The following is a 27,325-nucleotide window of genomic DNA, read 5'->3' on the forward strand; positions in this document are numbered from 1 at the left end:
AAAAAAATAATGCGCTCCGACAAAAAATGGTTTTACAATATACAGTTTACCATGTTTCATTATTTTATTGATTTTGTATTTTATTTTACTTTTTTTTTTTTTTAAGCAATATTTTAATTATTTATTTTTATTTGGTTATTTTCTAGCATTTTTTTGTATATTTTAATTATTTCTTTCAGTAAAAATATGTAATGTGTTTTTTTTTTTTTGGTCAATTGATGTGATGTTGATTTTTAATTAAAAAAAAAGACTATTGATTTAATGTGGCAAATCAATCACAGTGTATCAAACATTGCACTCTGACAAAATTGGTTTTACTTTTAGTAATTTTAGTAATATTTTATATGTGTACTTTAATTATTTAATGGGGGGAATATAATTCATAATATTTTCGTTTTTGGATTTGTGAACATACAAAAGTTTTACAATATAAATTTTTCAATGTTTTGTTTTAATTTTTTTTCATAATTTTATTTTGGGGGGTGGGGGGTGAGTAATTAATGTAATGGGGCAGATGATTTACTATTGTAGTTCCTCATTTCATAATCCTCGATCACTCCAGTAAGACGTTTATGTCTTCCAGTCAGAGTCTGAAAATGATCAGTGGTTCAGTTTATTTTCTTGTCGTACAGTGCATACAGTTGACAGTGTCTCTGTTTTGTCTGATTTTGAAACGGCACAGTCTGTGGTGAAAAAGCGTGTGGATAAATCGAAGATTTACATACATCTACAGATGATTTCAGAGCACATGTTGCTCTCCTTCCTTGTTGTCTTAAGGATGTTTCCAGACTGTGTCATGTTTCTGCCCTCAAATGAGTGGAAATGTGGCTCCGACATTAAAACCGACATGTGTGGAAAACTGATCGCCAATGAAGCAAGATGACCTGTTATTTCAGATTTGACCATTATGGACCATAAATGTAATGGATTAAAATACATTTATTTTATTTTTGCATATTTTAATATTTATTTTAGAATAATTGACTAAGAAGTATGTTTGGGAAAATGTAACCGTTGCATCAGACTTCTTTAATTGTTAAAAGATTAAAAGTGGATTTAGTGTAGAGAACTGACACTTGAAGTTGTAAACTTCTCACCCTTTTATTTCCATCAAAAGATGTGTAACAGAGATTAAGTCCTTCCTTGAGATTAAGTCCTTCTTTGTGAAGTAGTTCCTCATTCCTGTGTTGAAAGTGTAGCGCGTGTATGAAGAGGAATCATTAAAACAGAAGAAAGTTTACTTGCATAATAAAGTATCAGGTTGATGAGCGATGCATTGATGAATTGCTCAAAATTAGATCAAAGTGTATTATATGTAGTAAACTGAGTTGATATGTATTAGATGTTGACACGCTTGAGACGTGTTTGTTCAGGAACAGCAGATTTAGAGAAGCACAGAAATTATCACAGTTAAAAAATGAAATCTGTTCATTCATCTGGTCCACACTCCTGAGGGTTTCTTCTTTAACTCGCCGTAAACATGAACTTCATAATCGTTTATAATTAACACTAGCTAACATATCACTTTAAAAAACTAATTTCATGAGGTAATTCGGTATCCACAGAACCCTCCTGTTTTAGCAGGAACATTAGTTCTCCTGCTAAAGGCTTGAAACTGATCAGTGCTCTCCAGCGTTATGGAGTAAAATAACTCAGGAAGCGTAAGTGCTGATTGGTGCTGGTACACTCCAATCTGTTTGTGTGCTGAAGTCTTCACAGTAAGCATCCGACCCAGTGTTCTCTATTTAGAGGAGATTTCTGAGACGTCAGGAGGCTTTTAAATAAAGTGCAGATTCTTCTTCTTCTGAAAACCGCTGAAACGCTGATAATGCGGGTCTCCCAGATGTTGTTTGGCTCGCAGCTTTTTCTGGAAAACTACACATGAAGCGATTATATCTTTCCATCTCATAGCTGTTCATGTCTCTGTTGAGCTGACGCTCGGCTGGTTTCATCAGGTGTTTGCCTCTCGTCTCTCAGCTCATGTATGATGCTGTTTTCCCCTTTTCTTCAAAGTCTTTCTGATCATGTCAAACCCCACCAGCCTCGCAGAATCACTCCTGACCAGATGAGCTTTAACCCTCTGGAGTCGATTAACGCGGATACGTGTTATGAGTCATTTTCTCCTGATAACCCCGAAAAGAACTTTAAATTACACTTTCAATTTGAATCGTACTGTAGATAAGAGCAATACATCAATCGAATCTGTAAAGGGTCTACTTTTTTTTTGTATACAGACATAAAACTTTGTGCACTTATAAAATAAAGATAACAAACAAGGTGTGCTGTCTGCAGCCTTTGTCTGCGCTGATCTTTATTTACAAACACGTCATTTAAATGAACTGTAACTCCGTGAATACTCAACGAAAATACATGAGAGAGATATCTATAGAAAGCCTGACATGTCTACTTTTAAACTAAACAAGTGCTGCCAAAAACAAATATTCTGTGATAAAGTAATCCATATGAAAACAACGTGATGTCTGTTTTTCATGTCTCCCTTCATTATATCTAATGAGACCACGCCCCCGCGCTGAACACGCTATTCAGATTATAATGTTTCACTGAAGCGTGCGGCTTGAATACGCCCATAACAGAAGAAAAAGCAGCGAGACTGTTCTTCAAGTTCTTTTATTTTACTGTTTGTTTCGCGAAGAGACGAATAAGACATAAATCACCCCAAAAAGATGTGATGTGGTTGAGGATTTGAGAAATGGATTTCCTCAGAAAAAAAAGAATGAAGCCCTTTTATTCAGCAGAGATCATAAACATGAGTAAGTCTCTTTTTATGTACTTGTACTAGTTTTGTATGTAACATAAAATGTTAACCTGTAAACATTTTACTAGTTAGATTTTTTCCAAACTATAATTCCTGATTAAATGTATAATCAAGTGAAACAGTTTCAATAACAATATACAATACTATACCATTCCAAAGCTTGATGTAAATAATATTAATGTAACAAATAAATGTAACTGTATCAAATGTAACAATGCTGTTCTTTCAATTTACCCCCCCCCCCCCCTAAAAAACCTGAAAAATATTCTCAGCTCTTTTCAACATTAATAATAATAATAATAATAACAATACATTTTTTTGTAGAAAATAAGATTGTTAAAAGGATTTCTGAAGGATTGTGTGACTGGAGTAATGATGCAGAAAAATTTGTTTGAAAGTCAGCTTTGATTGTTCTAATAAACTGTTTAACTGCTCCCCCAAGTGGATATTAAAGTATGTTGTGGGATAATTAAATATATTCTAAATAAACTACAAACATAAAATTATATAGATTTATTTTGTTCTTACATTCTTTCTTGTAACTCTTCCCTCTCAGTGACACAGATGACTGAGAGGCTCATTATGCACCTCATTATGCAGCTCATTATGCAGCTTATGCAGCTCATTATGCAGGCCTTTGTCTTCTCAGGTGTAAATCACAATGGTAGTTGGTGCCTACTCGCATATGACTTTTACCAACAAAAAGTGTCTTAGAAAATTTAAATCAATAGAGTGAGTAAACGATGATTTTCACATCATTTAGAAAGAAAAATTCTAGGCTACAAGCTCCAGTTCTCAAAAATCCCGGGAACCATTGTTCATTATGAGTTTTTTGCCTTATTCAAGTGATTTAACATTTTTAGTTTTTCACTAACCACGCATAACATTTTTTTTTCTCAAAAATACAATCATGTACATACATGCATTTCACATATTATTACAGCCCAGTTTGTGCTGTTTTCAGTGAGATTAGACTTTAGCCATTTAGATATTTATAAGAAACTGAAAAAAGCACAAATGTCAGGGCATGACAAAACTTCTCCAGGCCCCAAAAATACCTTTAGACTCCAGAGGGTTAAAGACTGAGAAATACTGTTTTATTTATTTTTTTTATGACTCTGGACTAGGGCTGGACGATTAATTGAAAAGTAACCGAAATTAAGAACCTCTAACCGACATAATTTTCATGACATGATTCTGCCAGTCAGTGGCATAAAAGCAAAACACGGAGGTGAACGCAGGTTCAACACATAGTGATGGCCTTGCGTCTTCACTTAAATTTGTAAGTTGTATTTGTTTTATGGTTTGGACGTACAAGCGATTAGACGATCGGATGTGTATTATTATATCGAGCCATGTTCGCGCAGCTGCATTGTGGCACGAAACCTTTATATAGCTCTATATAGCTGTGAAGATCGTATGCACAGAGGAACGCAGAAACTAATTGTCAGCGCTGTCCAGTGATTTATCACTAAAGTATCTTAGAATCTCAAAACTTATTATAGCATATTTTTCTACTTTTGAAGGAACTAGGCTATTTACTACCCACAGCTTCACAATAATATAGAGACGGTATGACTAATTCACACACACAATCACTCGTACTGGTACTCTTTACCTTTAATCTGTATTCATCTCTTACACCGAGCAATAATATGTAAGAAATGTTACGAACATAGATAAAATAACTGCTGATAGTGAGCTATGATCGTTCTTTCAATAGGAACAAATATCCCACCTTTACTAGTCGATCTCAACCGTCTGGCTAAGGCCAGTCTAAAAAGACGCTCAGGACAGTTGACAGAATGCTGCTGCGTGTCGACACGAAAGCGTATCATTTTCACGTGTTATTAAGCCTTGCCACTTGCAAATGTAACCATTCAAAAGACTTTAAAGCATTCAAACACACGACGTGGAAAAGCTGAACTGAGTAGCTGGTTACGCTGTGTTCGGTGCGCACGTCTCACAGACAGCAATACTGAACCGAGCTCTCGTTTGCAAGTTCCTCCTGCACCTCAACGAACAAAAACAACTCGCAGTTTAAACAAACAGAAAAGGATGTGTAAGATGCGAAGACTTCAGCACCGCGGTGTTCTGGTGTTCAGGCTCACGCAGAGAGAGGCGTCTTAAAACACTTGAACACCGAATTTGTCTGTTTTTCCTCTTGTACCGACAAATACATAAAAAATATGTGAAAGTACCTTGGATAGTATGTTCGAAAAAACTGTCAGTTATGTCTTAAGGCTGGTTCACACGGCAAGATAATTAGGCCGATTTTAGCCCCGATTGACACCTTCCGACAATCTTAAGGATGCTCCGATTATCGTAAAATAATCTGATCAGATATTCCTGCCGTGTGTGGTGTGTTAAGACTGCTCTCTTCTGCTCGGAAGGAAGTTGGGACCGCTCCGATCTCAAATCGGGGATATACAACATGTTGGATTTATTTGGACAAACTATGGCCACTGCATCCTCTTCGTCCGCCATGATTGTTTACTCTGAAGTCACGTTTGATCTCGAGGGATTTTGCAAGATTTCCCGTCTGACCTGGGAATGCTCGGGAGTCAAATCGGTTCGTGTGTGATGTGTTGATTTTGCCGTGTGGCTGCACACCACACACTGTATGGCAAAAACGGTTAGACCCGTGATTTTTTATCGCCGTGTGTGGGGTCTCTCAGGTTTGGAAAATCTGCCGACAATTTTAAAATCGTCCCGTGTAAACCAGGCATAAAGTTAAAGTAAACGGTTGAGAAAAAAATCGTATGTGTATTATAATGGATGCATTCATTGTCTCTTAACGTGACCGTGCCTAATAGGGCTTGGGCGCCGCGTTGCATTCTGGGACGTGGCGGGCATGTTGATGAACAAATAAACAGAACTAACAGACAAATTAAACACTTTCAAACAGGGCCCTCTGGTACAACCTGAACCGGGGCCCCGCAAACCCCAACTACAGCCCTGTTTACAGTACAAACCTTGTCAATGAACTATGAGGGCAAAAAAACTAAACCGAAACTAAATAATCGTTCATTAATTGAGGTAAAATGTTCAATTAATCGAGGTTTTGACTTTAGGCCATAATCGTCCAGCCCTACTCTTGACTATTTAAAGCTGTCAATTAAGTTTTTTTTATTTTTTTAGCTACATTGTTCGCTATTAACATAAACAATGATGTTCTGTCATGATGACATGAAAATTTCACTGATCTAAGTTTTTTTTCTTAATAGCTACTAACAAAAACCATGATGCTCTGTTACGATAACATCAAATTTGAATTGTTTCATTAAGTTCAAGTTTATTTTGCAAGGATTTTTATTTTATTTTACTTTATTTTAAGGTCAGCTACAAACAAAAACCATGATGCTGTACTGCAATGACAGCATTAAAATTAAAGTGATAAATGTAAAAGTTTCCATCAAAATACAAAAAATATATACTTAGATATATATATACACACACACAGGTTTTTAATTTTTGATTATCTGTAAAAATTATCAGTCAAATGATTACCACACAATCAGTCTGGCTCATTTTACACAGGGCTTGTGACATGCATCTATCACTCACAGCTTCAAGACATTTCATCCCGTTAAATATGATGTTTTTATTCGCGCCTCTATTTCCATTGGATCCCGCTGGAGCTGGTAATGAATCTCTTGAAATGTCATTTGGTGTATATTAGATGCCGTTCATCCCTGCGTTGTTTGGACTGTGAAAGGAAAAGTCATTTTCCCTGCATAGTGTTCAGTGTGTCAGAGGATGGAAACAGGTTTATAAGCACAGTATCCGCTCACAGTCCTCAGGTTCATTCTGCCTGCGGCTCGCCATCTGCCTGATGTTATCAAACATCTGTTTGTGTTTGTGTGCGATATGAACAAACTTGTTTGCTGAAATGAGTTTCAAGACTCGTGGTCGAATCTCTGCTGTGCTCATGGGTTTGATTAGAGCTGTAAAAAAATGTTTTTTATTTTTTTTTAATATAGATTTACGGTTTACATTTATGTTATATTAATGTATATATTTTTTTATTTTATATTATTTTACTTACAAAAAGTAAAATATCTTAAATACAGCAAATGAAATAAAAATCATGTACAATAATAAAAAAAATATTATATTATTTTTGGTGTTTTAGTTTTTATTTTAGATTTTATTTTGATAAAAAAAATCTTTATGTAGCTTTTTTTTTTTCATTTTTCTGTAGTAATTATAATCATCTTAACTTAAAAACAAATGAACTGTATTGTATGCTGTTCATACTTTGTGAAGTGTGTGTGTGTGTGTGTGTGTGTGTGTGAGACTGATATGCTGCAGAAAACCGGTCTCAGTTTCATGTCATGCGTCTGACTGTTGATTTTGGCTCAAGTGGAGTTTTGTTCCACCTCCTGCATTTTTCCCAGCGTGTCCCGTCAGTGTCACACCCCTGGAGCATCCTGTTAGCTTTCGTTGTGTGTTTATCATTGTTAAAACAGTTTCTCCTGTCCCAGCTAATCATACAGAAGCTGTCATTGTTTTTGCTTTTTGTAAAGCACCTACTTTCTCTAACAGGATTTGAATGCTAATGTAATTCATGTAGTAAATTACAGTCACCCTGCAGCATCATAATTAGATCAGAATGGCACATATTTTGAAAAGGAAGCAGTTGTTCGTGTCAAGAGCATCTGTTCATGGTCATGATGTGTGTTTGGTCACAGTGTTGAGGGCCGTTGAAGTGTGTCTCCGAGCTCATGGTGATTCTAATGTGCACGCTGATTATTAAAGTGAACATGGCTGCCCACTGCTCCAGGTGTGTGTGTGTGTGTGTGTGTTCACTTGGATGGGTGAAATGTACTTGACCACGTTGCATAACTTTTTCACTTTTTCACTTTCAGCCTCTTAGCTTTTGTTGTGTGGTTCATTTCATGCTAAAATCTCAGTTCATTATGTAATTATTTAGAATGTTATTATGTAATTACTGTTAGTAGCCTGCACTGTTTCAAAAGTAGAGTCGAGTTTCAAGACTTTGTAATTTATTGAACGCAATATTTCGTGTTTCACAACCCTTTGCACTCTCTGGAGCACCGTTTGCTGCTTCTATTTTTTATTATTCTATTATTTATTTTAGGGCTGGGCGATATACAAAAAAAAAATGATATCTCGATATTGTCTCAAATTTTACGATATTCGATATATATCTCGATGTTTGCATTTGCATTTAAATAATAAAAAATAAAACATGATTTTCTTTTGCCCATTAAAAAAAAAAACTATTTAGATTAAACAGCTAATTTAAGCAGTTAAAAAATCTAGACCAAGAGATCACTTACTTCTTTTTATTAAATGAATACATGTAGGCCTATATGTAACTGAAGCAGTGCAAATTAAGTAACAGTTACAGAAAGTGCATTCTGTCAACTTTTTAGTGCATGCAATTCACAATTTAAACTATGCAACTGGGATAAGTATTTTATTTAAAAAAATTTTAACAAGTTTTAAGCTAAGAACACAAGTCTGTCAACTGTCTGTGGTTTTAAGAGAAGCTCTGTGGCATGAAACTATGTTCTTACTGACACTAAAAACCCTCTTAGATGGGGAGCTAGTTGCTGAAGCACATAGCTATTTCTTATATATAAATATATATAAATGAATACCAAAGACTTTTGCATTCTCTCGGTCTATATTATGGAAACTGGTAAACATATCAGTGAAATTCCCCAATAGTAATTCCAAATAGCCATAGCCTATGTTTCTCTATTCAAACATCAGCGGTCGAGTAAGTGCATTTATTTTGCGATCACAAACGCAAACAATACAGTTGAGATCTCACGACAGAACACAGACCGGCTGAACGACGCTTTCATTAGATCGCTCAATTCCAGCTTGTTAGTGTTTTCAGATTATCGTCAGCGGCTCTTCCGCAATGAGGAGTGAGCACGTGCACATGGTTGCCAGATTGCTTAAAATAAGCAAACACCGGGCAGAAAATGTATCCTTGTAACAGTGGAGCTCTGATTCAGAGATTTAAACTCTTGTTATCTGGCAACCGCTATCATTACAGCTCTCGTAGTAGAGGGGCGTAGAGCAGTCAGCAGTTACAGCTTCCTTTTATGGACATTCGGCGCGTTCTTTTGGGAAAGTATGCTTGAATTTGAAATATTCGATATTCCCGATATATTCAAATTGTACATCGTCGTCAAAATTATTCTGATTTTATCGCTAATATTCGATATATCACCCAGCCCTAATTTATTTGTTTGCTTGTTCTTTGTGGTTCATTCTTTAAAGACAGGATCTGCAGGTTGAACTGGGCTGCTTCCAAACTGTCTGCTCCTCACTGCTTTTATTTTTATTTTTTCATTTTCATCTTATTGTCTTATTAGTATATTTTATATTGTATATAATAAAAATATATATTATATTATATATTTTATATATTATATATTTGTCTTTTTTAAATATAGATTGATTTAGTTTTTTATTTTACTTGATTATGTATTTGCTGTTTTCTTTTTATTTATGTATTTTTTGTTACTTTTTTTGTAATTTTATTTTATTATAGATTTTAATTTTATTTTATAATTCATGTAGAGGTTGACCGATTTATCGGTTTTGCCGATTACATAATGAATTGTATATTGAGCATTTCCATCAAAACGTTTGTCTTTCTGTAGCTATGCTTGAAGTCTGTATGCTTCATTTATAGAGCTGTAATATAGATCGATTTGTCCGTTTGCTCCGTTTTTAAACACTGGACTTCAAACTTCCCTTTGCCTCATTGTTCATCATTGAAGTAAACTTGTGTCTGTTTGGTGAATAAGTAAACCGTTTTTGAACGCCACACGTCAGGGGTGTGTGTGACACAGCTGAGTTGTCCTAGATTCAGCGCTGCTCTTTTATTCTGATTAGATTATCACAGTTCAAGTGAGAGTTTACATTATACTGGGGCTCTATGATTTCCGCGATGAAGACTTCTCGCGGTGACTTCATCGTCTGCTGTCTCACTAAATGAGGACGAAAACACATGACGAACATCTCCAGAACTGCTCCGAGAGTCACTTCATGAGCCTCTGACCGTTTGATTTGAGAAATGGTATCATATCACATGCACAGAATCGTAAATGTATTCGTTTATTTTGCAACCCGTCAAAATAAAAGTCCGGTTTTGAAGTCTATTGTTCAGTAGGATGTACATAGTCTTCTACTACTACTAAAATGGAACGAGCATTATTTTTAAAGGAAAAATCACAACATTTCTTCCATGTTTTAATTTTAAAAGTAAATCCCCTTTGTTTGCCAAGAAAGGTTTGCTTAATTTGCTTAAGTTTCATGCCTTGATTTGATTACAATAAAAATGTAAATATACAGAATTTTTGAAGGGAAAAATCATTAGGCTTCTTTAATAAAAATAAATTAAGTTGTTTTATGCATTCAAATAATTAGACATGCAAATAATAGAATTTGGTAACAATAAAAAAATATGTTGAGAAACAATAAAACAGTTCATAGGGCCCTAATCATGTAATTTTTGTTAAACTTTTATTAAACTTACTTAAAAATCTGTAAGTTTCTTGATTTTATTTAATTAGACTTACTTTAAGATTCATAAACTTTAATTTAACTATTAAAAATGAGTGGAGTAAAATTCAAATGGAAAAACTGAATCCAGAAAAATAAAATAACAGAATTTTGAAATAAATAAAATGGAATTTAGAAAAAAATTAAACCGATTTCATAGGGCCCTATTAGAGTGTGGTAATTTCAACATTTACTGTTATTACTACTGTTATTACTACAATAATAATAATTGTATATAAAGCACTATTTTTTTTTATTTTTTTTTCAGTATCCATTTTAAAAACCGTTAATTAATCTGTATCGTCCAGTGTGGTCCAACCTAGCTATCGGTATTGGCAAAATCCAATATCGGTCAACCTCTAATTTCATGTATTATTCTATTTTTGTGAACCAAGATCTTTCTTCAAAATATAGCAGACCAGATCAACCTGCAGATTCTTCTACACTTTCTGCTTTTTTAACGTTTAGTTTCTGTGCTGCCAGCGTTGTGCCACAGATGCTTAGTTTGAGTTTGCATCTATATGAACTATTGCATCTGTAGGTCGACCTGATCTGTTTCCACACTGTCTGCTTCCTCTCTGCTGCTTCTATTGTTCTCATTTGTGCCTTTGAGTTCTGATTATTGCTCTTTGTCTGAGTGCCTTCAACTTCCTCCTGCAAGTGTTTTCTTTGTGTTGCCGGTGCTCCACCTTTGCCCATATTATGAGCAGGACCACAAAAGAACCGGCCTTACAAGAAGAAACGCTCTGTCTTCCTAATATGGAAGCGTCTGAGGATTCGCAGAGTTACAGCAGTTCTTGTAGGAAGTGTGGCCTGTTTGTCGCCTGCTCGAGGATTGTGGTTATTTACGAGGAATGTGGAGGTCGTGACGGATGTTATGCTGGTTAATGAGGTCAAATGAAGCCGTCTAGACGGTGTGACGAGAATCAGCTGATAAATGAGAACGTGAAGTATGTTTGTGGGTTCGTGAAAAGCAAAACATCTCCAAATGCACAAACCCTGATGCACTTTGACTGGAGGTTTGTTGACACAGTCATATTTCAGACTGTGCTCACATCACAATGGTGGGAAAATGACTGCGGTTTAATTCATCACACGTCTGCATTTATGTCCGTTTAGCTTTTTAATGTACATTTATTTAGCATTTTTTTAATCAAATTTATTTTTGTTATTTTTTTTTCGGTCTGATCAAGTTCTCATTTAACTGTCTTCTGATCACTACGGCTGCATTTATTTGATAAATACAGTAAATATGTAAAAAATTTGAAATATTACTGTTTTCTGTGTGAATCTGTTAATGGAAATGTGCCTTGTTGAGTGATTTTCTCCCATTCGTGTTTCCTCAACTCTGATATAAACTAATCCCAAACATGAATCTGATCCTTCACTGTCATGAGAGAGCTAAACAGCCTCCAAACCACCTCAAGATTCCTCTGGAAATCTCATCAGATACTACATGTTTTTTGTCTCATCAGAGGCTGAAGTCGTTGTTTTATGGTGTGAAGACCGTTTGTGTGGTTATTCCTGCGTGGCCTTCAGCTCTTGGCAGCGGTGAACAGGGGATGCTGGGATTGAATGCCATAGTTTGCTCTCTGCTTTATTAATAACCGTGTAATGTAGCGTACAGTTTGTTTGAGTGGCAGCCAGAATAGAGTCTTTATTCAAACCACATCACACACAGGATCTGGACTTCTCTCAGTCAAACTTATGCTGTTATTTGCATATTTACAGATTGACTTTTATTAATTCAGCACATCATTGTTCTAGAGTCATGAGGTGTTATGTTAAACATCTGTTCTGTCTTTGCAGATCTTCCAGTGCCACTAAAACGGACACCCCCAAGGTACGAAAACTTCAAACTACATAATTATATGTAATGCGTGTCCTAACCAGGCTCAGACTTGTAGGTCAGATTATTTGTCAGTAAAATGTGATTTTAAAAAGTTTAAAAGTACAAAAAAGTGCTAATAATCAACAAAAGAAGGTAGCTCTTGATTAAGCCCTTTTTTGTTGTTTTAATTTAATGTTGTCTTTTTGTTATTGTATTAAATGTATTTTAATTAATTATTATTATTCATTTGTATTTATTTTTTATTTTATTTTCCCTTTAGGGTTAGGGTTCTTTATAATTAGCATCATATAAAAATCTATTATATTGCAATTATAATAGTGTTTGAAATAACAAAATCACAGCCATTAAAAGTGTATTTTAATATACGGCAACACTTGGATCAGTGAGATTTCATTGTGGGCGGGGCCTCCCAGTGCATTATGGCAGAATATAAATGAGGCGACCAATCAAATGTCTCGTCACATCATGGCTGGAGCTCTGTGACTTTGCATCACACCTGGTTAGGACACGCATGCTGATGAAACGCCTGATCTGCTGCATGACACTGAAGATCTGCTTCCCCTCATTACAGTTTTACAGTCTCATTTATTATAGTTAACCGAAAAGAAAATCTTAAATGAACTCAAATTAAAATATTAAACAACCTTAAACTTATTTTATTTCAGCTAGTTTTCATTTTCATTTAGTTTAACTGGATGTACTAAAGTAACTAAAACTGAAATGAAAATAAAAAACTATAGATGAAATAAAAATCGTATTGTAGACAAAAAAAAAAACACAAATTGAATACAAAAAAAATTAAAATAGAAAAATAAAAACTCATTCAATGCATCAATAAAAACTTATTTTATATAAAATAACACAGATTCACTATAATTAACAGCATAGACATATATATTTTATTTATTTTATATTTAATATTTTCATTTTAATATGAAAGTTATTGGTTTTATTAGTGTTTTTTATAAATGTTTATTTATATATTTATTTTAATTATTATAATTTTATTTTATAATATAATTTATTTTATTTAATATAATAGTTTTAATTTATTTCAGTTTTAATTATTTTAGTACGTAAACTAAATTAAAATTTGGAGCTAGCTAAAAAAATACATTTTATTTCAGTTAATGTTTATTGTATTTCAAGAAATGCAAATGTTCTATTATGGCTTTACCGTATTTTCCGGACTATAAGTCGCACTTTTTTTTCATAGTTTGGCTGGTCCTGCAACTTATAAGCCTCTTTCACACAGTAATACCAGTAAATTGCCGTAAAATTACCAGAATGACTTTACCGGTAAATTCAAAAATGCGCTGTCCACAGTCAACAACATTCCGTCTTTTTTCCGGAAAAGCACCATTTACACATCCATTCCAAAATACCGGTAAATTATGTGACGTCATTAACCTCTAAACAGCCGTGCTTGTATTTTTAAACATGGAGGGTAATACGTGTTCAGTATTTCCGTTGATGGTTTCATTTTTGTTTCAAACTTTATTATTAAATAACACAGATAACACAGTTCTGTGTTCAAATTGAGTTCAAAAGATGTCGCAAAGCACCGGAAAAAGTAGGCTAATTACCATGAATGTGACAGAGGGAAATAGTAAAAATATATTTGAATTATTTACTTAACTTAACTTTTCTGAGTCTGTGTGCCAAGGATGAAGTTGCCTGACTCATCATCTCCTCATTAGACGCGCCTTCTATAGCTACGGATTATAATTGTATTGAGATTTTTGTTTGTTTGTTTGTTTTTATTATTTCGTTAAGTAGTAATTTAAAGCTTTCTATAGATATATTTATCATGTCTGTGAGGCATGTATGCCTATTCGTTGAGTTTCGGTTTATTTTTGTAAGCTCTCCTGTTCAAGACGAGACGGCAGAAAGCATGTTTGTTTTCTTTATTTTATTTTATATTTCTTTATTTTATATTATGATAGCGCTGGCACCTATATATCCCAAAAAAGCGTGCTTTATCTTGCACTCTCCGCACAAAATATTCGATATAACGCACATGTATCTGGTTTTAACGTTCAAACATTGTTACATGCTTGAACTTTTTTATATCTTTAGATTTTATTTTATACAATTCGTGATGATTTGAGAAGACTGATTAAACATAGGCTATGTAAACTCTCTCTCTGTGCTGGCCGCTTTAAAAACCAAACTTAGTTTAGGCCTGTTTAACGATCAAAAACTGCTCCAAACATACAAAACTGAACTATTTTAATAGCGGAAACAGTAGTATAAGCTGTTTTGGGGGGAATTGGGAAAAAAGACGGGCTGAACATCCTCAAGTGAGTTGCGGGGCAAACCGAAAGTTGATGTCGAATGTCCAGCACTCTTCCACTCACTCGACTCTTCTCTTCTCCACTGCTTCGACTTCTCGTTTGTTCCCTATGTGTTTTTACCTATGTAAAAACTAAAATAAGTTGTAAAACTTAAAGTTATTATTATTATTTTTTTATTGTGTTCGGCATGGTGGGCCGCATGTGATTTCATGACGTACCGCGGGTTGAGATCCACTGGTTTAGAGCTACCTACAGGATTTGTGGAGTAGCAGGACCCCCAAATAGATTGACTAAAGTCATAATAGGAACAAGAAATAATTCCACTACTACTTCGTTTGTGATGGTCGTTTATTTATTTATTTATTTTTAGATATTTAGACACAATGTTTTCAGTTTAGGCTATTGATGACCTGACTTTGTCCTGTGAATGCATTGCTCTCAGAGACAGTTAGTTATTTTATCATACGTTACTGCATCACTAACAGTTTCTCTCAGATGACGACAAATTTCTTCATCCGCCCGAATAAGGAGAAGCGCTTTAATTTCACTGTCGCTTCAGTTGGATGACATTTATTTTATTTTCTTAAACAGTGCGTGAATGCGTCACATTGTTATGATTGGCCCGGAGTAGACGTCTTACGTCACCGCGTTCTGAACTCGTATGTGCTCATACCGGTAATTTTCCTTCTGCGTTCAGACACAGCAGAAGTCCGGCAATTTACTGGTAATGTTACAACTTCTCATACCGGTAAATTGCCGGAACAAATTTACCGGTATTTTTGAAAAGATCCTGTTCACACATGATCTCTTTACGGCAATTTACCGATAATTTTCCAGAAAAGTCTGTATGTGTGAAAGGGCTTATAGTCAGGTGTGACTTATTTATCAAAATTAATTTGACATGAACCAAGAGAAAACATTACCGTCTCCAGCCGCGAGAGGGCGCTCTATGCTGCTCAGTTCTCCTGTAGTCTACACTGAAAACATAGAGCGCCCTCTCGCGGCTGTAGACGGTAATATTTTCTCTTGGTTCTAAATAAATACGACTTATAGTCCAGTGCGACTTATGTTTTTTTCCTCATCATGACGTATTTTTAGACTGATGCGACTTATACTCCGAAGAATACGGTAGTTAACTATAATAACCCTTATAATATTGTGAATTAAAATGCAATTTTAATTTAACATTAAAGCACATTTGAAGAGTGAAGTGAGCGCGCTTTAGGGCTGTAATGAGGGACTCCTGCATGTGTGTGCTGTGTGACGTGAGCATGTGTTGCATGTGTGTCATCACTTCCTGTAGGAGGAACCGCTGGAGATCATAAAGCCCGTGCCCATCAGCACCCCCGCCAGCCTCGCCCCGGGCAGCAGTGCATACAATAAGACGGCACGACCCTTCGGCGGGACCCCTAGCACCGTCAGATCAGTCAGTCCGTCCCCAGCCACCCCCAAAGCCTCCATCCCCTCCATCCCCTCTGCCTCCTCTGCGTTCACCCCAGCTGCTCCGTCCCAGCAGCCTCCTCAGCCTCCCTTCCCGCTGGGAGCCAGCCGTGCTGTGTCCTCTCCGAGCTCCGCCCCCAAACCTGCCTCCGGACACTCCCCCTTTGCTAACTCCTCCTCCACGTCCTCCTCTGGCTCCTCCTCTCCGGCGAGAGTGCTGGCTCCGCCCCCTGCTCCCGCGGCTCCTCTTCCGTCTGTCTATAACACGCCCATCAACCTCTACTCCAATGACAACGCGTGTGAGGTGGCTATGGGCCAGAGACGTGGCCTGCTGGAGAGCAGAGCCACAGAGGAACAGCACAACGGGTAGGTGGCCAATCAGCCTCTACTTCCTGTGCTTCATACTTCTGTTTCCTTCTTTTCTTCCTCACTGTTCTCAGAGGACTTGCTTCGATCTGTAATTCAGAAAGGGCTTTAATGTCGTGGTCTATTCGGAGTTATTCTGTGAACAGTATTTGAGACACTTCTATTAACACAGAAAATAATCTTAACTAATGAGGCGTTTAAAAACCGAGCGACCAAAGCAGTGTTATAAACTATATAGATGTATATAAAAACTAATACAAATGACAAAAACACAACATAATTACTAAAACATCAAATATAATTAAACCAAACATTTTTTGTTTTATTCATATTTTAAATTCATTTTTATTTCAGTTTTTGTTGTGTTAGTATCAGGTTAAACTAACTGTAAAAGAGAAATGTTGCCGTGGCACCTTGCTGAAATAAAAAGTTTTTTTTCTATTATTTTATAAATATTTATACAAATTATTTTTTATATATGTTATATAAGTTTTTTTTATGGTATTATAGTAGTTGACTATAATGAACCTGGGGGAGAGAAAAAAATTATACAATTATTAGGAAATATTTATTGTAAAATGATTGAATAATTAAGTAAATAATTATAATTGAAAAAAAAGGAATTGTATTTGCCTTATGATTATTTTTTAGAAGTAGTACTATATATATATATATATATATATATATATATATATATATATATATATATATATATATATATATATATATATATATATATATATATATATATATATATATATATAAACTTTTTTAGTACTTTCAAAAAATTAGAAAATTTTTCTACGTATTTTACAATCATTATTTGAGTTTATTTTATGTAATTATTATAAAGCACATCAAGTGCCATTTGCTACATAAAATACTGCATATTATCAGTTCAGAAGTCACTCATTAGGAATTGTTTAGAAATGTCATAAATCTAGTCTTTGCACCACTAATGCCATCAAATTGAACAGTTCCCTTTCCTTCTATTGGTCAGACAGACAAGTACGCCCCGCCCCAAGCTCACATTATTGGTCATTAATTACAGAGTCTTGATTTGATGTATTAGATTTGATAAATATCTTTTGCTTGAAAACCGTGGATATAGAATCCATGGATGTGATCCAGCTGGAATTAAAATCAGGAATATAAATCTTGTGTTTTGGTTAAAGCAATTAAAAATGAATTATACTGTAAAATGTGTGTGTTATTTGAGTTGTAAAGTTTCTAAAACGTTCTTTTGATGTGGGACTATGTTTAAGACAGATGAAATCTGCTCGTCTGTTGCTGATGTGTAATTGCTGTTTGTTTGAGTTTGCTCACATAACCAGTACTTTATAGATAATTACATCACACTCCTTCAGTTTGAATTATTTTCTGTGGTAGTTTAGAGCAAGTCACAGAGTTGAAATTGTAAATGAAGCAGAAGATTCCCTCTTAAATTGCGTTCGGATGTTGTCAGAGAGGGAATCGCAGTCTCTGGGATGTTTTGAACATCTCTCTGTGGGGAAGCGTGTGTGAAAATAGGGAGCAAATGTGAGAAACGATGGTTTTCCAAAACAACTGGTTGAGCAAGTAACCGCCTGAGCAAAAGACTCAGAATCAAATTCAGCCCTGTTAGTCCTTCTGTTTGTTTGTGCATTCTGCATGAGTGTTTTCGTAAAAAAAAAAAAATTATATATATATTGTTGTATTTATTATTATCTTTTGCTATATTTATTTGAGATTTTAAATAGTTTTTATATTATTATTATTATTAATTTAATTTAATTTTCCATTGATTTATTCTTTTTTTATTTAGAATGAAATATTCAGTATTATAATGAGTCCGTCATCTTCTGTGTGAGAGCGAGCGTGTTCCCTCTCATCTGGTTTCTCTGATCCCAGTAAACATGGAAAGCGTGCTGAGACTCACATAAACAAAAGCAACAAAACATTCTGACCACGGGAGCAGAGAAGCGAGCTCATGTCACAGGTTCTGAATCCTGTTGAATGTCAACATGTATAATGCGTTGAGTTTATCAGCTTTCGAGGTCTGATGTAAATCCTGGAGAATTTGTAACGGATCAAAATATTTATTTGAAATGCGTTCGCATGAGGCTTATGTCATCTCTGCATTCGTGCTTGTTTTGGCCATGTCCTTCATAATATATTATTATGAGCTTCCTGGTTCCAGTGATGGATTATCCAGAGATCAGCTCTTTTTAAGCAGTAGTTCACCACATCATTTTTACCTTTATTTTGTTTCAAAACCTGTGTGACTTCGGTGTAGAAACAATTTTCACTCAGAGATGGCTGGAAAATTCCACAATTACAGAATGAACCGAAGCAGCTTTAAAACTGAGCTTAATATCTTCGGTTGCATTTTCAGTTGTGGTGTTTTTATTTTTAATTTCATATTTTATGACTTCCTTATTAGTTTTTAGTTTTTTTTTTAATTGCTTTGTTTTTTTACAATTTAATGTAACTTTTATGGTTTAAATGTTTATTAGTGATTTGTTTTTACTTTAGATATTTATTCATAATTTCATGTTTCTGATTTAATTGCTGGTTAAGTGATTATTTTGATTATGATTATTTTTCAGTTTTATCTTTGATTTCATTACTTATGAGTAAGTGTTTTTTTATTTCTAAATTTGTGTAATTTAATTTTAATAATTTTATTTTATTATTTAAAAATTGTTTTAATTGTAAATCTTTGATTAAATTAATAGTAAATGTTTTACATTTATTTATTTGATTTGTATGATTTACTTAGTGTTTTGTTTGATCAGTTATTATTTTTAATTAATTTAGAATTTTACATTTTTATGATGTATTTGCTTTAGTAGTAAGTGATAGGTTTTTTTAGGTTAATTCTTGGCTTCCTGCGGCTCATGCTGAAGCCCAGTGACGGCGGCGTCTGACTGTCAGCCTTGGCAGGAATGTTTGTGACACTCTCTGCAAGAGTTTCCAGCTGCGTTTCCTGACTCAAACCATTAGTTTCCCGGGAGAAGCAGCCGGAGTGAGTTCTGACTCATGTTCTCACAAATGAAGGTCTTTAACTCCATTGATGGAGGGTTAGGATCGTAGCTGTGTGTGCTGCTCATGGACGTCTTTGATGGATCTGAAAACACTGGGAGTTTGTTTGTGTGTGTGTGTGTGTGTTTGCACTGCCTGTGTGAAGCCTGAAACTTACACAAAAAACAGGAATGCAAAATATTATATTTTATTTATATTTTCACATTTTCAGTATAAATACTTAGTATAAAAATACTTTTCAGTATAAAAACATCATTAAAACAAGAACCATTTTGTTTTGAAGCAAAATAGTTTAAGATAAGCCTTGTTTCCAAAATGTATTAGTTTAATATTTTTTTAATAAATATATTTTTATTTATTTAGCAGATGGTTTTATTTTAAGTGACGGTACAATACATGTAATTTTTTTTTACACTTATAGAATTTTTTTATCAGATGCTTTTATTCAAAATGACTTACATTTTTATTTTATTGTGTTCATCTAGCTATTTTTTTTTATTTAAAGTGACTTAAAAATAAATGAAATAAATTTATTTAGCAGATGCTTTTATTCTGTAACAAAAGTAGATGTAGTTTTTATTTTTAGTTGTTTAAAGTGACTTTTAAAAATAGATGTAATTTTTATTGTTTATTAATTTATATGATGCATTTATTTAAAGTGACTTTAAAATTCTATTTGTGTAAAATATTATTTTATTTTTTTAAGCAGATGATTTTATCCAGAGTGAATTGCAAATAAGCAATACAATTCTTCTTATCTTAAGTCAGTTCAGCGGCGCTGTTTGTGCTCTTGCATCGGTGTGTGTAGTTTCTGTCAGAAGTGCATGTGTGTGTGTGTGTGTGTGTGTGTGTGTTTGCATGAGGTCTGCTGGTGAACAGAAGCGCTTCAGGTGTCTCACTGTCCTCCCGTCTCTGTCTCTCTGCAGGAGGAGCCCATGACAAAGTTAGTGTACTAGATGCTGTAGTGTTCTGTCCTCATCACTAACCCAGCATCTCCTTCTCAGAGTCAGTGCTCCTAAAGCTCTTTCCATTGTGTCAGAGCATGTGCTGCTGTCAGTCATCATGTGTCTGTGGTTATTCACCGCAGTCAGCCGTATAAATAGCAGCAGTGACATTTACCTCCACAGCATTGTGACAGAGCAGAGGGATGAGAGAGATGATCAGAATGACCAGTGCAGGTCAGATAGTTAAACACATGGGATGGTGGAGCCATCTACTGGTGATAGTTAACATTGTCCAAACAAAAACTGATTCATGATGCACTCAGCAATGTAGCCTCTTTAAAATAAAAGTGTTTTGTTTAAAAATGTTTTTTTTTTTTCAAGTTACAAATATATATTTTTTTATATTTAGGTCAAAGGAAAAAAAATAAAAAATAAAATTCAAATATTTTTTGAATATTTTTGCAATTCCATTTTGTGCAAAGTTTAGGTTTGTTTTAGAAGAAAAAAAACGAACATTAACCGAAATAAAATTAAATATATAAAAGCTAAAACTTATTTTATTTCCGGTAGTTAGCAAGGATTCATTCCTGGTTCATGTAGTATAACTTGATGTACTAAAATAAATAAAACTGAAATAAAATTACTTAAAACTATAAAAACAAAACAAATGTACTAACTTTAGTACTAAAATGTAAACCAATATTAAAATTTAAACAGAAAATATAAATAACAAATATTCATTATATTATTTGAAACAAAATAAACATTAACTGAAATAAAATATTAAAAGCTTAAATTTATTTATATTTCCATTTAGTTAGGAAATATTTATTTTTCATATAGTTGAACCTTTAGTAAAATAAAATTAAAACAAAATAAAAAATAATAGAAACTATATATACATATTAAAAATGTATATATAAAAATAAGAACACAACAATAAAATACTAAAACTAACTTAAATTAAAATTGAAAACAAATATAAAAACAATCAAAATATTAATAAAAACTATAATGGTATCTCAATACTAAACACTGATTACTAAAATAATTTAATCTAATAAAATATTTTCATTTAAAAAAAAAGTTATGAATATCAACACTTTGTTTTAGTAATAATATTGCTACTTTGACAAAGACTTTCCCCCTTATTGGAATTAATAAAGTATCTTTCAAATTGGTTCATAAGTTACTTTATTAAAGAGATATTCAGTAATTACGGGACGCATTTTTAACTACATTTGCATGCAGAATTAAATTTTACTTTTTTAGTTGCACAAAGTATAATGATATCTCTAATAAACATCAATAAATAAATGTAAAAATGTAATATAATTACAATTGCAATATTTTCTTGACCTTTTATTTCCATAGTGGAAAAAAAGTTATAATGAAATGTAGGGATTTTTGACTCCTTTCTCTGATTGTCTTGATTTCTGTCTTTTCTCATTTCCTCTCTCATCACCTGCAATACTCCACCCAGGTAAACCTGTGTGTGTGTGTGTGTGTGTGTGGGAGCGTGCGTGAGAGTGAGCGTGCGTGAGAGAGAGTGTGTGTGTGTGTGTGTGTGTGTGAGTGAGGGAGAGAGAGTGTGTGAGAGAGAGTGTGAGAGAGAGTGTGAGAGAGAGTGTGAGAGAGAGTGTGTGAGAGAGAGTGTGTGAGAGAGTGTGTGAGAGAGAGTGTGTGAGAGCGAGTGTGTGAGAGTGAGCGTGCGTGAGAGTGAGCGTGAGAGAGAGAGAGCGTGAGAGAGAGAGAGCGTGAGAGAGAGAGAGAGAGAGAGAGAGTGTGTGTGTGAGAGAGAGAGAGAGAGAGTGTGTGAGAGTGAGAGAGAGTGTGTGAGAGTGAGAGAGAGAGTGTGTGAGAGTGAGAGAGAGAGTGTGTGAGAGTGAGAGAGAGAGTGAGCGTGCGTGAGAGTGAGCGTACGTGAGCGTGCGTGAGAGTGAGCGTGCGTGAGAGTGAGCGTGCGTGAGAGTGAGGGAGAGGGAGAGAGAGAGAGGGAGAGAGAGAGAGAGAGAGAGAGTGTGTGTGAGAGTGAGAGAGAGTGTGTGTGAGAGTGAGAGAGAGAGTGTGTGAGAGTGAGCGTGTGTGAGAGTGAGAGAGAGAGTGTGTGAGCGTGCGTGAGAGTGAGCGTGCGTGAGAGAGAGAGAGAGAGAGAGTGTGAGAGAGAGAGAGAGAGTGTGAGAGAGAGAGAGAGTGTGTGTGAGAGTGAGAGAGAGTGTGTGTGTGAGAGTGAGCGTGTGTGAGTGAGCGTGTGTGAGTGAGCGGGTGTGTGAGTGAGCGGGTGTGAGAGTGAGCGGGTGTGAGAGTGAGCGGGTGTGAGAGTGAGCGTGTGTGAGAGAGAGAGAGAGAGTGTGTGAGTGAGCGTGTGTCAGAGTGAGCGTGTGTGAGAGTGAGAGAGAGAGAGAGAGTGTGTGTGTGAGAGAGTGTGTGTGAGAGGGAGAGGGAGAGAGTGAGCGTGTGTGAGTGAGAAAGAGAGAGTGTGTGAGTGAGCGTGTGTGAGAGTGTGTGAGAGTGAGCGTGTGTGAGAGTGAGAGAGAGAGAGCGTGTGTGAGAGTGAGAGAGAGAGAGTGTGAGAGTGAGCGTGTGTGAGAGTGAGCGTGTGTGAGAGTGAGAGAGAGAGAGTGTGTGTGAGAGTGAGCGTGTGTGAGAGTGAGAGAGAGAGAGTGTGTGTGAGTGAGCGTGTGTGAGTGTGTGAGTGAGCGTGTGTGAGAGTGAGCGTGTGTGAGAGTGAGAGAGAGAGAGCGTGTGTGTGAGAGTGAGCGTGTGTGAGAGTGAGAGAGAGAGAGAGTGTGTGAGTGAGCGTGTGTGAGAGTGAGAGAGAGAGAGAGAGTGTGTGTGAGTGAGCGTGTGTGAGAGTGAGCGTGTGTGAGAGTGAGAGAGAGAGAGTGTGTGAGTGAGAGAGTGTGTGTGAGAGGGAGAGGGAGAGAGTGAGCACACGTGTGTGAGAGTGTGTGAGAGTGAGAGAGAGAGTGTGTGTGAGAGAGAGCGTGTGTGAGAGGGAGAGGGAGAGAGTGAGCGTGTGTTAGTGAGAAAGAGAGAGTGTGTGAGAGAGAGCGTGTGTGAGTGAGAGAGAGAGAGTGTGTGAGAGTGAGCGTGTGTGAGTGTGTGAGTGAGCGTGTGTGAGAGTGAGCGTGTGTGAGAGAGAGAGAGAGAGAGAGAGAGAGAGAGAGAGAGAGAGAGAGTGTGAGAGCGTGTGTGAGAGTGAGAGAGAGAGAGAGTGTGTGTGAGAGAGAGCGTGTGGGAGAGGGAGAGAGTGAGAGAGAGAGAGAGAGTGTGTGAGAGTGAGCGTGTGTGAGAGTGAGAGAGAGAGAGAGAGAGTGAGAGAGAGAGAGAGTGTGAGAGTGAGCGTGTGTGAGAGTGAGCGTGTGTGAGAGTGAGAGAGAGAGAGTGTGTGAGAGTGAGCGTGTGTGAGTGTGAGTGAGCGTGTGTGAGAGTGAGAGAGAGAGAGAGTGTGTGTGTGAGAGAGAGCGTGTGTGAGAGGGAGAGAGAGAGAGAGTGTGTGTGAGAGAGCGCGTGTGGGAGAGGGAGAGAGTGAGCGTGTGTGAGAGTGAGAGAGAGAGAGAGTGTGTGAGAGTGAGCGTGTGTGAGAGTGAGAGAGAGAGAGAGTGTGTGAGAGTGAGAGTGAGCGTGTGTGAGAGTGAGAGAGAGAGAGTGTGTGAGAGTGAGTGTGAGAGTGAGCGTGTGTGAGAGTGAGAGTGAGCGTGTGTGAGAGTGAGAGAGAGAGAGTGTGTGAGAGTGAGTGTGAGAGTGAGCGTGTGTGAGAGTGTGAGTGAGCGTGTGTGAGAGTGAGAGAGAGAGAGAGTGTGTGAGAGTGAGAGTGAGCGTGTGTGAGAGTGAGAGAGAGAGAGTGTGTGAGAGTGAGTGTGAGAGTGAGCGTGTGTGAGAGTGAGAGTGAGCGTGTGTGAGAGTGAGCGTGTGTGAGAGAGAGAGAGAGAGTGTGTGAGAGTGAGTGTGAGAGTGAGCGTGTGTGAGAGTGAGAGAGAGAGAGAGAGAGTGTGTGTGAGAGAGAGCGTGTGTGAGCGTGCTTGCGTGCGTGTCTATGTGTGTGTTTGTGTGTGTGTGTGTATGTGTGGTCATTTGATGTTGTTTGTATGATGATAATGTTTGTGTGTGTGTGTGTGTGTGCATCAGAACCGCCCGTAAGCCCGTGCTGGAGCCGGAGGGGAACCACGTCTCTGCTCCGAGTGACTCCAGTAAGAAGCGTCTGATGGAGGACACGGAGGACTGGCACCCGCGCACCGGCACGTCTCAGTCACGCACCTTCCGCATCCTGGCGCAGATCACCGGCACAGAGAACGGTACACACTCACTCAGCCCTGCTTTACACTTCCTAAACCTGCACAGCAGAACTGTAAATGTCTCTTGCTTCTCTCCTCTAGAACAAGCTCAGGAGAACCGGCCGGGGAAGAAGTAAGTTCTGCTGGTGTGAGTGAGTCTGTGTTCAGATCCTGGGCTCAAACCATCCTACCATTCAAGGGGATTGTGGGTAATCAGGGCACGGCAAATGTCTTAAGTTGTTCATTCATTAATTCATTCATTTGACTCCTTCAAACGGCTAATTGATTCAGAAACAAAGTAAACGGCTCTCTTTATTAATTTGCCACTGAATCATTATTTCACTCGATTCATTCAAAACAGGGATTCATTCAGAAATCGTGTGTTGTTTGAAGACGCACATCAGTTCAGCTATGGCTTTAATAGATAATAAATGTGCAAAAAAACCTTTTTTTATTGAACTGTTCAATATCAAATTTGCACTTGTGCTATTCAGGACAAAAACAGCACTCTTAACTATATCATATGATATAAAAAAATGATATAAAATCTTATGTAAGATGCATTTTAATTGCATTAAAAATTACAACGTGTGTTATATTGTTCCTACTTAAGATTAACGTTGGCACAGGCACAACGAGTTATCAGCAAGTTAATGGTCCTGATCACTTTGTTGGTTTAATACTAGACTATTTCTCTAAGAGTAGCTTCATGGAAATCTTCTGGCAAATTTCTCAGTTTCATCTCAGAAGCGTGTAATATTTTAATAGCTATTACTCATTCCCTGCGGAGCGTTAATCCGTTTATTCCTCTTCTTGTCCCGTCTGTCCTCTCTCTCTGTGCCGTCGGACCATCAGGGTGACCAGAGTGGACCCAGAGGTGGTCCGGCCTCAGTACAACAAGCTGAGAGACTGGCATCACGGGGTCTCGGCCCGTGTGCTTAATGTGCAGTAGACCCGCCCACACCTGTCAATCACAGAGTGATGGTCATGTGACACGAGGAAGCGTGTCTGTGTTCAGAGTGTGTGTGTGAGAGTCGTCAGGGTGTGTGTGCTGTGTTTTGGCTGAAGGATGTCAGATAGCCTGTGTTTCTTTGCATGACTTCTGTATGTTCTTCACTGCTCTGATGCTCCAGTGTTTCTCTCTGAATCTTCCAATAAAGCTTTTCTTTCGTCTCTCTGCATCTGATGTGTTTCTTCTTTCCTCTGTTTTCTTTTCTTCCTGAACTCTGTTTGTCCGTTTGTTTGTTTTTTAAAGCAATGAATACTTAAACTCATCAAGGATGCGTTCAGTTGATCAAAAGACACAGTAAAGACATTTATAATTTTACAAAAGATTTAGATCTCAAAGAAATGCTGTTCTTTTGAGTCCTGAAAAATAAAATGCATCACATTTTGCACACAAATATTGTGCAGCACAACTGTGTCCAACATTGATAATGATCAGAAATGTTTCTTGAGAATATTATTCTGATTTCTGAAGATCGTGTGACACTGAAGACTGGAGGAATGATGTTGAAAATACAGCTGTGCATCACGGAAATAAATTACACTTTAACAGAGATTCACAGAGAAAATAGTTATTTAAAGTATAGTAATATTTTACAATTTTACTTTATTTTTGATCAAGTAAATGCTGCCTTGATGAGCATAAGAGACTTTGTTTTTCTAAATGCAATTATTCGTAGCGTATGAACAGTAGTGTGTGTCTGCATGCATGTGTATGTTTGTTTATCTACAGTTGCAATCAAAATCACTCGACCCCTCAGAGACTGCAGTACTTTACAAATACAAGCTTTTCTGAAGATCCAGGATAAAATGAAAATTGCATCTATAACAGTTCACTGGCATATTAAAAGTGATATTGTCAATATATAATGTAATATTTGAGTTGCAAAAATGTCAATAGAGATCTCACAAAAGCTAAAGAGAATAAATATTGTAGTACTTTAGAAAGGCTAAGGCTATATGAAGATTTCCAAGACATTGAAAGTCCCTAGAGACACAGTTCTCAGCCTTATTCCTTAGCTTAAAGTGTGTTTTACCAGAAAACCTTTGAGGGTGTGGAAGAAAAAGCACAATATCAAAATGTTTAATCAGAGCAACTGAGAAAAACCTGCAATGTACAGCCAAAGACTTGCAAGATGACCCGATGAAAGGAGGAAAACAATTTCAATGCAGTGTGTAAGAAGAACACTAAGGCAGACTTGAACTTGATCAAATTCATTTGTGTAGACTTGTGGAGCTCCGGAGGAATGTTTTATGGAGTGATGTGACCAAACTGGAACTTTTTGGGCCCATGGATCAGCGGTGTGTCTGCTGCAAAAAAAGGCAAAGCTCATAAGCAGAAGAACACCATCTCCATCATCAAACTTGGAGGTGGATCAGTCTTGTTATGGGGTTTCTTTACTGTAGAAGGAAGTGGAAATCATCTTTGAAGTATCAGGCCATTTTGACAAGAATTGTGATGCCTTTGGTGCAAAGACTGAAGCTGATGATCAATGGACTTGCCTGCAGCCCAATCATCCCAAAGTACACATCCAAATCTACTTCTGCTTGGTTCAGGGATCAGTCATAGAATGTACTTGAGTGACCTGTTCAGTCTCAAAGCTTAATTCTCATTGAAAATTGAATTTGAAGAAAGCAGTGGTGAATGTGAAAACCAAAGATTATCAGTGATCTGAAAGCTTTTTCAGGTGAGGAATGGGCCAAGACTGTAATAGAGAGGTGACAAAATCTTCTAAACACTTACAGACAGCGTTTATTGGTGATTAATAAAAGATTCTGCACAAATAATT

General features: G+C 36.5%; 1 protein-coding gene across 2 annotated transcripts in view; it reads left to right on the forward strand.

Annotated features, from left to right (window-relative positions):
* Window positions 1–27,325, forward strand: part of LOC132132907 (PDZ and LIM domain protein 5-like) — an 86,254-nt gene that overhangs the window by 43,466 nt on the left and 15,463 nt on the right. The window contains exons 4-7 of one of the 2 annotated variants that reach the window (XM_059545472.1): window positions 12,140–12,173; window positions 15,783–16,285; window positions 24,385–24,551; window positions 24,633–24,663. In XM_059545472.1, the coding sequence (XP_059401455.1) occupies window positions 12,140–12,173; window positions 15,783–16,285; window positions 24,385–24,551; window positions 24,633–24,663 (735 nt within the window). Of the gene's footprint in view, window positions 1–12,139; window positions 12,174–15,782; window positions 16,286–20,235; window positions 20,253–24,384; window positions 24,552–24,632; window positions 24,664–27,325 lie in introns of both variants that reach the window. The other variant, XM_059545473.1, reaches the window with a different exon arrangement.

Source organism: Carassius carassius, chromosome 49 (assembly GCF_963082965.1).
Source record: "Carassius carassius chromosome 49, fCarCar2.1, whole genome shotgun sequence".
NCBI classification, from domain to species: domain Eukaryota; kingdom Metazoa; phylum Chordata; class Actinopteri; order Cypriniformes; family Cyprinidae; genus Carassius; species Carassius carassius.